The sequence below is a fragment of the Anopheles merus genome, chromosome 2R (genome assembly GCF_017562075.2).
Source record: "Anopheles merus strain MAF chromosome 2R, AmerM5.1, whole genome shotgun sequence".
Lineage (NCBI taxonomy): Eukaryota > Metazoa > Arthropoda > Insecta > Diptera > Culicidae > Anopheles > Anopheles merus.
Window position 1 is genome coordinate 56,847,191 of NC_054082.1, and position 12,421 is coordinate 56,859,611.

The 12,421-nt window shown below is 38.6% G+C and overlaps 1 protein-coding gene across 7 annotated transcripts in view; it reads left to right on the forward strand.

Annotated features, from left to right (window-relative positions):
* Nucleotides 1–3,531: 3,531 nt before the first annotated feature.
* LOC121603625 (ETS-like protein pointed) overlaps nucleotides 3,532–12,421 on the forward strand; it is an 86,193-nt gene continuing 77,303 nt past the window's right edge. Inside the window, exons 1-4 of one of the 7 annotated variants that reach the window (XM_041932645.1) lie at nucleotides 4,386–5,413; nucleotides 5,597–5,761; nucleotides 5,841–6,144; nucleotides 10,885–11,386. In XM_041932645.1, coding sequence (XP_041788579.1) covers nucleotides 10,898–11,386 — 489 coding nt within the window. In that variant the 5' untranslated portion in view covers nucleotides 4,386–5,413; nucleotides 5,597–5,761; nucleotides 5,841–6,144; nucleotides 10,885–10,897. Of the gene's footprint in view, nucleotides 3,864–3,905; nucleotides 4,344–4,385; nucleotides 5,414–5,596; nucleotides 6,145–7,220; nucleotides 7,247–10,884; nucleotides 11,387–12,421 lie in introns of those variants that run through there. The other 6 variants (XM_041932640.1, XM_041932643.1, XM_041932642.1 and 3 more) reach the window with 6 other exon arrangements.

Here is a 12,421-nt window from a genome sequence, read left to right on the forward strand (position 1 = left end):
GTTATCATCTTATTGCTGCTGCACAAGTTAGATTAGTTCATTGAAGAAGGGATTTTGAGGGAAGTGATTGTGATTGTACAGTAAATTGTGACACATTTCGTGTAATTTAAGAATATTAAGGATTTGATAATATACACAGGTACAAATATCCTTTTATTTATTTTACTGATGACGCTTGCTTGAAAATAAAACACAAAGAAAAATAATCCCTGGTACCCTGGCATACGGAAGCTGCTTAAGTGCTGTTTGAAAGACCCACCTGGAATTTTGATGCTGTTTATCTACTGCAAAAGGCGAATTCAAGCAGCGATCTTTAGCATGAGAAGATTAGCTGCTTAAGCAATGTTAGCTATTTGGGTAGCCAGCTCGAATTTTATAGCTGATTTGGGGCTGTCTAACGAAAAATCGTTGCGTTGTCCTACTTTCCCAAATATCCAATATTGCTTAAGCAGCTAAAGATCGCTGCTTGAATTCGTCTTTTTCAGTAGATAAGCAGCATCAAAGTTCCAGGCGATCCTTCTAAAAAGCGCCTAAGCAGCTTCCTAGTGCCAGGGTGCCAGGGATTATTTTTCTTTGTGTTTTATTTTCAAGCAAGTCGTCATCATTGAAATACAACACAATTTTTGGTTTTCTTTGTGTGCATGTTTATTTGTGAACTGTAAATGTTCATAACGTTCACAGAATTTAAAATAATTTACACGTTAAGACAAAACCACTTCACTTAATATTATTGTATCAAATAACTAATCTAACTTTAGCACAAACCACGAGACGGCGTCTGTCTTTGACACTTTGACAAGAGCCACCTTGTACCGATGTCATTATAAAGTTCCACCACTTTATAAAAAAATATAAAGTTCCACCAAGTTCGGTACGCTTTCTTAACAAGCCTTCAAGTTCTATCATGAACCATACACATCAGACTAAACAGCCGCAAGGTTCCAAAGAGTACCGTGTGCTTGTTAATAAAACTTTATGGTTCATCAGCTCCACATCAGCTATGGAGTTTGAGCTGACTATTTGAATATTATCTACTTGTTTATCTACTGCAAAAGGCGAATTCAAGCAGAGATCTTTAGCTTGCCGAAATTGGCTGCATAAGCAATTTTGGCTATTTGGGTGGTTATCATTTTCTTTCTGTCTTAATTCTTGATTGTAGTTCGTAGTTTTAGTTGTTGAACGATGAGCTAGGATATTGTTTAACGAGTCGCTATGTTGATGCCTTACGGTACAAAATAATCTGTTCTTAAATTATTAAGTGAAACATTTCAAACAATATTTACTTGCGCTTGCATATTTGTGTAAGTTAATGTAACATGCCTTTAATCACCAGTGGATGATTGCTGATTTCACTTATCCTGCTCAATCCTTGTGTCTATTTTTATTACGCATCTGTTCAATCTGCAACTGAAAGAAGACTGTGTGAAGACATTTAAGTATTACAACTCACTAACACATACAAATGAGAAAGTCTACAAAAGGCTCCCAAGAAGAAAATAAAGACAGAGCAGCAATTTTAAAAGAAGACAGATACACGGAAAGGAGACAAAAAGGAGGAGATGGGAAGATGATGGCCAGCATTGTAAAATACCGTAAGAAAAGAACTAAAAGTCAGGCTACCAAAAGTGAAGGGAAAGTAAAGCAGACATAAATCCCAAATAACAGATGACAACAAACATCAGCATCAAAAGATGCATGCAAGTGGAAACAAGGGATGGAAAGCAGGACAGCATTCAAGCCAGAATTTGATCTACCAAGGCAGCGTGTATGTGTGTAGGTGTCTGGATGAACGACACATACTTTGCTCCGTGTAACTTATGTAGAAAATCGAAGCTAATAAGAGGTTAAAAAGGGAATAACGATAGCGCAGGGTTTTAAGCTACCGTTACAGATCGCGAAAAAAACTTTTTTTGGAGTTTAGTTTGCTCGAATATGGAACGACCGTAGTAATTGTGACCGCAGTAGCTGCAATTCCTTATGCAGCAAGTAGTTAACATTCGATGGCAACGACAAAAATTGAGAGTTGAAATGCGAAATATACAAGTCGGCTTGTACATTACGCCACATAGAAGAATAATTAAATATATTAGTTTTACTTATATGCTAGTACGTGTACATCATAATTTAATGAGGTGAGTTGTATTGTTCTCAAAAAGACTTATTTATAATGCTTTTTCGTTTTTCATTAAGTTTTGGGCTTTATTTTATACTTATAAATTTTAAATAAATACTTTGGCAATCGAATCAACGCTGCTAGTTTGATACACAATATTGTATTAGCGTATCATTTAACAACAATATTAGCCCATCCCGTCAATTATCATACCTGCTTGATAATTGTTTACACTATTTTCTTTGCAACGGCTGCTACACCGTCTTGGCTAAACTCAATGCGACTTTATGTCATCTTGAGTGGGACGATGGAACCCCCACTTTAGTCTATCTTGCTGACGCGCGGTCAGACCGTTTACGCACCACCTTGCTGCCTCAGCAAACGCCCTTTTCGCCGCTGCTCCACTAGCACACGCGTAGCAGAATGAATACTGCTAGCGCAGCTCCGGGAAGGTGTGTGGGTTTTCATTCATAACTTTAAAACGAACAGTCTGTTCGCTCTTCGGTCCATACCTGCCTGTACCCTGACAGGTTACACACCCACAAAGGAGCGATCAATTCAAACAGTCTCAGTGTGTCTGTGTATGTGTGCTGCCTTAACCGCATGTGGTTCCTTTTTTTGTTCATTCATCTGTTCTTGCTTTGCTTTATACAACGGATAGGATCTGGAAGCAGTGTATGTGAGAGGCAACTAGTCGATCGACTGATCTCTTTCTCGCACTCTCTCTCGCGCGCGCTCTCTTTTTTACTTTTGTTCTTTATCTTTTTTCTCCATCTCCATCTCTCTCTCTATATCACTCTATCTCTCTGTCTCGCTCACTCTAGCTCTATTCTTTACGGAAAGGCCTTTGGAGTGTATGAAATCTATCCTCTCCACATGGCTACACGAAGGACCAGGGACGATACAGTGGAAGGTGATGATCTATGGTGCCGTACACACATGTAATTTCAATCGTTGGTGCTTGAAATTCATCCTAAAATCATTTTTTTTTAGTAAGACATTATCGATTTTAAATATTCTTCCATAATACTTTTTTTCGATGGTGGATGATGATAGATCAGCGGTTTTCAACCAGTGGAGAATTGCCCCCAAGGAAGGAATTTTGAATTTTTGATCAAAATTTCGCTAAACACCATGGGTTGTCACGCTCAGCCCCGCTCATTTACTTGTAAGAGGGCAATGAAATCCTACATGTACCCTACATGGGGGAGAAAAGTTGTAAGCACTGTGATAGATGAATAGCTAAAAATAAATAAAATATGTATGTTACATAGCATATAAAAAATCACATGTTTTCACCTGCAGTACAACTTTACGTAATTCTATGTTACGTTGCGTACCTTACATTATTCAACATTGAAACTAATTTTTCTCGTCTGTACATCGCCCATACGCTACAAATAAGATCGTTGTATGGGGATGGTGTGTGTGCAGTCGACAGTACTGGTGTTTATTTCGGATGATCACAAGCTGAGCAACGAATTTTCCTTCCAAGTCTTTCAGGAGAACGTTCTCCGGTAGTGCTGAAGTGTGTGGTGTTTGAAAATGCGCGAATGCGGCATTTTGTATTGTAAACGCTAGCTTCAAAAACAATATTGAATATCGTAGTTAATGAATAGTGCAGTTTTAATGAAACGTAAAATTTGAGCTTGAGTGGTCATAATTTGTGTTTTAGTCGGGTAATTGACACGTAATGTCTGTTATTTGATCTCTTATGTGTAAACCTTTTTCGTGATCAACAAATAAAAAGGTATTTATTTCGAATTTATGTATACGTATTTAAAAATGGTGCCCAAGTGTAAAGAAAGAAAGAAAAACGTCCAAGCTTCTTATCGCTGAAATGGACTCAATTCAGGCCCTACCCTAGCGGCAGTGATAACAACGCAAGCTGCTCCAACGCTGACCGGTTTCCAAGTATGTGCGTACATAGTCGAAAAAACATTTACTGTCCCCGTCTCGCTGCTGGGACAGTCGAAGTGTGTTGATTCGCCAGTGATTGTGCTGTGTTGCTGAAACCGAGGGCTTCAACCTAACAAAGATCAACCGACACAGAGTGTTGCTAGGATGGAGAACGCACTGGGAGGCGTATGATAGTCCCCAGACAGTACTTTTCTGCTTTGGTTGTTTTAGTTTGCCTAATTCATTCGGTTTGCTCCGTTCCGTGATTTTGTGAATGAAAATACGGAATATAATGCCTGCTTAGAGTGTGTGATCGCCAGTGTGCATGCATGTGAGTATTAAAGTGTGCATGTGGTTGTGTATGTATGTGTGTGTATGAGTGTGTGGACGTATTCGCGAAGACAATCAACTTCATTCAAGTCAGTCGTGTGAGAATAGCACAGTCGCACTGTTAGCTATAATGTCCGATCGCATGGGCTTCTCACAGGAAGGCAGTAAATGCGACAGGAAGATTTGGTAGAGAAGGTGGAAAGGCAATCGAAGATCCACGAATTAATATGCTAGTCAGTCGCGACGCACGCATGCAACCCTAAACCATTGCCGGCATTACAGCAATGTTGGAATGATGTGGGAGAAACAAAGTGAGGAACACAGTGTCGAGCCACTCGGTTGCTAGATTGCCTTTACATTCGGTAGGGATGGGAAGGGAGTTTCATCGTCGTTGCGTAGTGCTACTGTGGAAGAGAAGAGATGTAAAACGAATTGAAACACAGATGGGAAAAGAATATTGAAGGCGAAGAAGAAAATAACGATAGTGAACGCGCATCGCGCATGTTAAACCGAACTGGAAGCGAAATAAACGAAGAACAGCACTACGGAGAGACGAAAGAGACAAAGAGTAACAACAGAACCTACCACAGCCCGCAAGCAAACAAACACATACGATCGTGTGGACAGTGTTGAAGGGAAAGCAGACTGTAGTGCAAGTAGATTGTGAAGAAGCAGAACGGGAATTGAACGACGCGCGACGATTTGCTTGTAATGGAAACAACGCTCGGTTGATGGTGGAAGGCGCCTTGAGGCGCGGTCGATCCGTTCATTCATAAAATCTTCATTTGAACGGCAACGTTGAAGTACAGACGCTGAGAGTCAGCGCCTCTGCTCTTCCTCTCCCGTACGCCTGGTTTTTGTGCGATAGTCGTAGGTGATTTTGCATCATTATTTGTGACGTTTTTTGTGGTTTAAGGTACAGAAAGAAATAAACGCAAGGGATAGTAAACCCGCGTTCTAATCACAGCTCTTCTAGTCGCGAAAGAGTGAGAGAGATAGTGGAGAGAAAGAAACAGCGTGTGTGTGTATGTTTGTGTTGTGTGCAAGAGAATTTGAGGAAGATCAAGTAAGGTGTGTTGCTATGTAAGAGTAGTACTTAAACCATTTGTTTAGATGTTCATGTGCAAAAATAGCTCCAAGCAAGCGGTGACAGCTGTATGTTTGCGGTGTTCTTCCAATCATTCTTATGAATGATTCAAATATAATTCAAACTTAATAAAAAGTTTACATTCTTTTCCTCGTCGTTTTCCGTAGCTTCTTTTCGGTTCTTACAATGTATCACATTGCAACAATCAATTATGTGCAGTGAGTTTTGATATATCCTGTATAGTGCTGTGTTCGCACTTAAAAGAGTTTCTAACTTCTACCAAAAGCGTCGCCAGTGAGTGAGTTGTGAAATAAACAAATCTTTAGCATTATGTAAGTGCACCACGACAGTGTATAGTGCAACTGATTGGGTTTGCAGCCAGTTTTTTTAGCGTGTTATGTACGATTTCAGCCGTATAGTGCAGTGTATTTGTTCGCATTATTTATGTGAATATAGTGTATAATAAGAACAAGTGTACATCTAGGCCCTAGAGAATTTCGATGAGAGTGTGTATGGAGCGTTCTGTACTGCCGCGTTTTGCTGATAACTGATTGTGTGCAGCTGCAGCACTTATCACTCGTTGGAATTGGTGACAAAAGTCGGTTCAGTTTAAACTTCCATACTCGTACTAAAAAAAGAAAGAAGCAGTGAGATAGTATAAGATTCGCAAAACACGGACGCTTCAACCAGCGAAGAACGATCTTCTACTGGCGGGGTAAGTATTTAAAAAAAAACTGAAGTAAAACGAGAACATATTACACCATAATACTTCGAATGTACCCATGCTAGACACCATTTAATTAGAAAGCATAATTTTTGTGAATGAATTCGTAACTTACAGGCCGAGAGGCGAAAGCGCGATGATATGCTATCAACGGAGTAGCACAGTCAGCTGCTATCTGCTAGTCGCAAGCGCTGGGTTCAACTGTAACTTAAAGCTTTTTTGCACACCGCTTTAGACTGTTCATTATTTTTGCTTTACCAGCACGATGACATACCCCGGTTGCCTTTTTGTTGGTAGTTTGTAGTAGAGTTTCAAGGAAACAGGAGCTTTTTTACATGTGTATGCATTGTTTTCACCCTGATAATCTAACATGCCTCGCCGGGGAGCTTGTAGATCGTGTACTTGGACGAGACGTTGGCGCTTTTTATTGCTTCATACTTCCACGGAATAACGTTGTACATTTTCTGTAAAAATCGTTGCAATCAGTTGCGCAACTCGTGACAATTCTTGCCACTGCGGAATGAGGCAGTCAACAAACTTGCGCACATCTGTGCTTGTCCGAAGAATGAAAATTCTCTGAGTGCTCAGCGCTGGTTTGATAATTTAGCAAAATTGAAGACAAATAAATTAGTACGTCAACGGGTTTGGTACAACAAATACCATATCCATATACCAGACCCAGTACATACTGCCATATTGAACATGTAATGAAAAATCCCCTTACTAGTGATAAGATAAAGCAGTAATCGTAAGCTTCTCCACGGGCTGGAGGGTTGTTTTGTTCCCACCATGGGTAACTCCCAACACAGACCGGGAGGTGTACGCCCACTGGCAACACTCACTACGAGCTTATCATTAGTAGCGATAAATGAAAGAAACTCGTCTATGGTACATCCAGATATTCATACATTAAAATTGAGCAAGCCAAGCCTAATCAAGAATGGTTTCGCTGATAATGTGGTAAAATTTGGCCCTTCGATCCTGCCACGCTGCATAAAAATGAAAACAAAACAAAGTTTATCATTTGTACATTTTATCTTGCAGACAAGCGCGTGATCGCGGAGGTACAGTGGAACTAGAATATGATGATAAGGTAATTATGCACGTAATAGTCAAGCAGCTATGGGTTCAAAAGTTTGTTCAAAATCTGTAAACTTTCCAGAAGTTGTTGTTGCCGTGATTCATATATCAAAAATGTACAACGTAAATAGGTACTTTGAATTGTTGTGGCTCATTCCGGGAAGAGTTCAAATCTTCACTAGATGTTTACTGTGTTAGTTTATCAATTCAAAAACTACAATGATAAATTGTTGCGTGTATTCTTCTTTACTTTAATAAACTGTTTTACCGATACGATTAAATGATAATTAACAAGTATATTACAAAACATGTAAATATACATCTATACGTATACTTCTTTAAAATAAGTTTAGAAAAAATTGCATCGTAACGGATGAACGGACTCAGTGAATTCAAGCAAGCATTGTATTCGACTATTAGTAATTCCCAAACAATGTCATGCGTGAAAGTTTGTACTTCACGTTTATGTATAGGTAACAAATATTTGTCTTCGTAATTGTTGACTCCTCAAAGGCGGGTATTTGAAAGCCGTCATTCAGTTGACTCTCGTGTGTCGTTACGATCGTGGGTTAATTTTAGGAATTGGCTTAAAATTATCATGTCAATACAAAAATGACGAAAACGTTCGGTTAGTCTTGTGCGCTGTGACGCGCTGTAAAAGCATATCAGTGTATTCTTTTTTCTCCGTTTTGAAGTAAACAAACAGCATCCTTCAACGCTTCGGTGACGTTGTACCTCGTGTCTGAAACGGAACGTGAGCCATTGCTTGCATTTCAAATACAGAATCTGTCGTCATCAACAAGGCCTCACGTAACAAGTAACGACAATATAGTCCTAATGAAGGCAAATTCTTCAGAAAGCCGAATAAAAATACAGCCTTTGTTTCGTATACTGTATTTCCTCATTGATTACTAATAAAACTACTATGTCTATGGTGCAAAATGGTCCAAATGTGCTATAGGCGTGTTTCACAAATAGCTATCAAGTAATGGCGGACTAGGTAATACGAAAATAATGTGTCGTGATCCGAAATAAAAGTTATATGGCAATTCGGTTAGCGCATAGTCCGATCGTAAGATCGGATGTGGTTCTTGAAATAGTAAATATCGTACCAGTATAATGCGTTGTTTTGTATTGTAGCACAATTAGAATCACAATCAGATGCAAAATAATGAAAGCAGCACAACGTACTCTGTCACAAACAGCGCGTGCTGAACGCCGCAAACCCTCTTTTACATAGTGCATTTATTTCTCGAACGAAACTTCATTTTATGTACATGTATAAACCGTGCGATTTGAGTACTACCTCTGCGATGTCGGGCACTTATATATTCATTGCAAACGGTAACTCGAAACGAATTCAGAAATTCTCCAGAAATCGAGATGTGTTCTATGAAACATTTTGATTCATATGTTAACTTACTCTTGTTACTTATGCTTGACCAGTTGAACGTTTTATACATCGGAAAGGTATCTTTATTGTACACTTGTGAGGTATCTTTCATGTATTTCCTGTCATACCACAGAAGAGTGGGAATTTTGTATTTTTTTTTTTCGTTACATGAGATACATCCTCGTTTGATCGTTTACTGATCCTTATTCTCATGGGACCTTGATGTGTCTGAACTGCTATGGAAGCAACAACGAATAAGATAAATAAGTATGTGTGAAGCTTTACGAAACATGATACAATATGTAGTATAAGGGAATAAGAAAAAAGATAATCAAGATCGATCGTTCATGGGATAGTGGTCATAAGCATCGTTGGGAAGGAATGCATCCTGATCCTTGAGCGCACTGTTCAATGTACGTCCAACCCGTATTGCTACAGCACATGTGAGCCACTGGCTGGGTCAAAAAGATGGAGATTTATTTCAGAGCTAGCTATACTGCTTAGACCCGTTTGAAATGCCAGACAGGTTTTCCGATTGTGTAAAAGGATTATGTTACAGTTTCGCCAAGGATTCTGCATCCCTAACCAAATTGCCAGACACCTGCTATCTTATTTCCATTTTATTCAAACTCACGTGGTAATCGACTGCGAACGTTGAACCAAAGCATTTCGAAAATAATCGTTTTAGTTACTTACCACTCTGATGTTAAACGTTATATTAAAGATTTTTTAGTGGTTATAAATGTGTAAGATAAAAACTGCAAGGTTTTACTATTCCTACTGCACTCTTCTATATTATCTTTAAATGTAATAAGTGACTGCCATTATATTTGAAATGTAAGATACTTAGGACATTTTACAGTCATTTTGCAACAGACTATGTTACAAACAAAACTTAAACACTTGATGATTGTTTGGTTCTTAGTCACGTTGTTGTTAGTCTACCATATGGTGGATTAGTTTTTTGCTTTGCTACACATCTATCTGAGGAGTTTGAAACTGTGAGAAAAGAAAAGATTCAACCAGAATCTAAAACATAATGCAAAAAAAACATGTGAAATAAAGCTTTAGCTCATCTGTTTCTTTCATTCTTCCTTCACATATTCCAGGAAAATGTAGAACCTTGCACGTTGTTTAACGAATGCAGTACGACACAAGAAAAAGGAAATGTAAAAAAGAGCTTATAATCAAAATGTTTCTTTAATGTTTAACGTTAAAGAGGGTTACGTTGCATGAATCGCCTCTTTAAATTGTATTATCAGATTTTCATTTAAATGTAAATATAAATTATAAATCTTCATAATCTAAGTCTGCATTTTGGTAAATTTTTTGGATGGATAAGAACTAGAACGAAAACGGTTTACGTGTAGTTTCCCTTCAAAGTTGATGCATACTGTATCATTCAGGAACAGTTGCAAGGCGATTAGGTCCTACAATATGGTTAACACCGGACAAGAATTGTGGGAAACGGATGGTGATAGAATGGAAAAGTGTGGAATAGCATCCCACATCCTAGAACAGTGCGAAGGACTACCTGCTATCGGGTAATGGTCTACAAACACATGTTACAGCATGCATGCTTACCAAGATTCGGTTCTGTTCGGAGTTCTGTCAAAATCGAATGGAATTTATTTTTTGTTAAACTAATAGATGTAACATTCACTGTATGAAAATAGTACGTTGCTGTAAAGTGCGTATATGTACATAAATATTGCCATATATTTATATTTATACATCGTTTTTTATGTTTGTATATTTATTTAAGTATATTTGAGTACGGCTGCATGCCATACAAGTTCTTTCCCCTGCACATGGATTGGGTTACCATTGCTTAATGATGGCGCCTGGCACTCGAAAGCTTTGGAATCTTTCTTGTCCTGCTGTCCATAATCAACGTTTGGAGATGGCGACAATGACGGCGACATCATTACACACTGTCATACTTTCTGGCTACAAATAAAATCCGTAGAAAGACGCCGTAGATAATAGGGAAGTTAATGGTGTCTGGCAAGGGAATCAGTAGTACTTTAATGAAGTAACAATACTAACAATGCAATACTATTTATAGAATAATATTTTATGAACAATGAAACCAATGCTTTTATATGCATTATAAATAGTTTCATTAACTATATCACGTAAAGGCTATTTCTTTATTTTCTTTCATGTTTAGCAAATAAATGTGTCTATAGTACTCTAATTACTCTCTTTAATGTTTTTTTTCTTCTTACATTTATAACATTGGAACAAAACTAAAGGCACATCCAAGCAATGGAAACGGACCTAGCATACGAGGTACTGGCGGATTATTCGCTGCAAGAGACCCCCTTCTACGAGGCTCCGACACCAACGGCAGCTGTTAGTGTCAACTTCTATCCACCACCGAACGATATCCAATCGCCCCATCAAAGCGGTCCTCAGCAGTCCCGCAGTTTGAACAACACAGCTCGTTGCTACGATACAGCATTTGATCTTTCGCTGACTACATCTATGTTAACTGGCAAAATGCAGCTTATGAACACGAGTAGTGCTACAACATCGGGACCAAGTGTCGGGGCAATAGGTGCTTCTGGAGGAATACATCAGACAAATCACCAAAATCAACACCAAACCGGAATGGCGTTGGTTCCGATGGGTGTTTCTAACCTTAGCTCTGGATCATCATCAACATCATCAATTTGTAGTGGGGGAAACGGTGAAGGCCTGACGAGGCCTAAGAAAATGAAGAAATCCGTCAGTTTTCTACCAACCTTTGTACAAGTAAGTAATATAAATGCATATAAATGGTGAGAGGCATGAGCAACAATAATTTATTCAAATATGTATATTATAAAGCTTAAATCATTCACATATTTCCAACACCAAAACAGTATTACAAAACGTATATCGAATAATAAGTAAGAGAATACTGCTGTGATACCCACGCAGGATGGTGGAATCGCATGCAATCACAGGAAAGAATTCTAATTTAACAACGTAAGCTCTGCGACCATGCCGCACCATTCAATGGAAGCAAAACGCATCAGCTTTCGATGAACACTTTATGAAATATTCATCATTCTTGAGGTACTTGGTCAGACAGCGGCATGGTGAAAAAAATAGTAGTTCAACAATAAAAAAAATCAGCTATGGAATACGTTCCTCCATCGATGCTTGATAATTTTGAACACCATGCCTATCGTACTTATCGCTGTATTCAGCATGAGATAGCGACGTTTCGTCACAGAATCGATAACTACACTAAGATATCGCTTTTAGCAGCATATGGAGAATATGCGTCCCTAGTGGGTTGTAAACATATGAGTTCTGTTTGCGAAACAATGCACTACTTACCCAAAACACACAATTGATTCATGCTGATTGCGAACACTTTTCGAGCGCTTGATTTTTCGATGACTGATGGCATGAAATACTTACCCGATGACGATGATGATGTCAACGTTATATCTTGTCGCCATCATTACAGACAAAAATGCGAATGTTTACGCAAAGCTGCCGCATATACTTCTTAGACTTCTGACGACGGAACGAATTGTATATTTGGAATTAAAATCACATATTTAAAATTTCATTATGACATGCAGCATCATATTTTAGCTGTGCGCGTGAGTTGAGATATTTGGTGTGTAACAACGTCTTGGTGGTGAAAAAATCCTCCATGTCTGTGTGACATTCGTTTCAATAAAGAGTTAATCTGTTTTGCTATTTGAGATAATTATTTACAACGACTCGTGAACAACTTGAGAGCGTCGTCGGTCTCGTTTGATATTTGCCTTGATCAATGTGCGGGTCGAG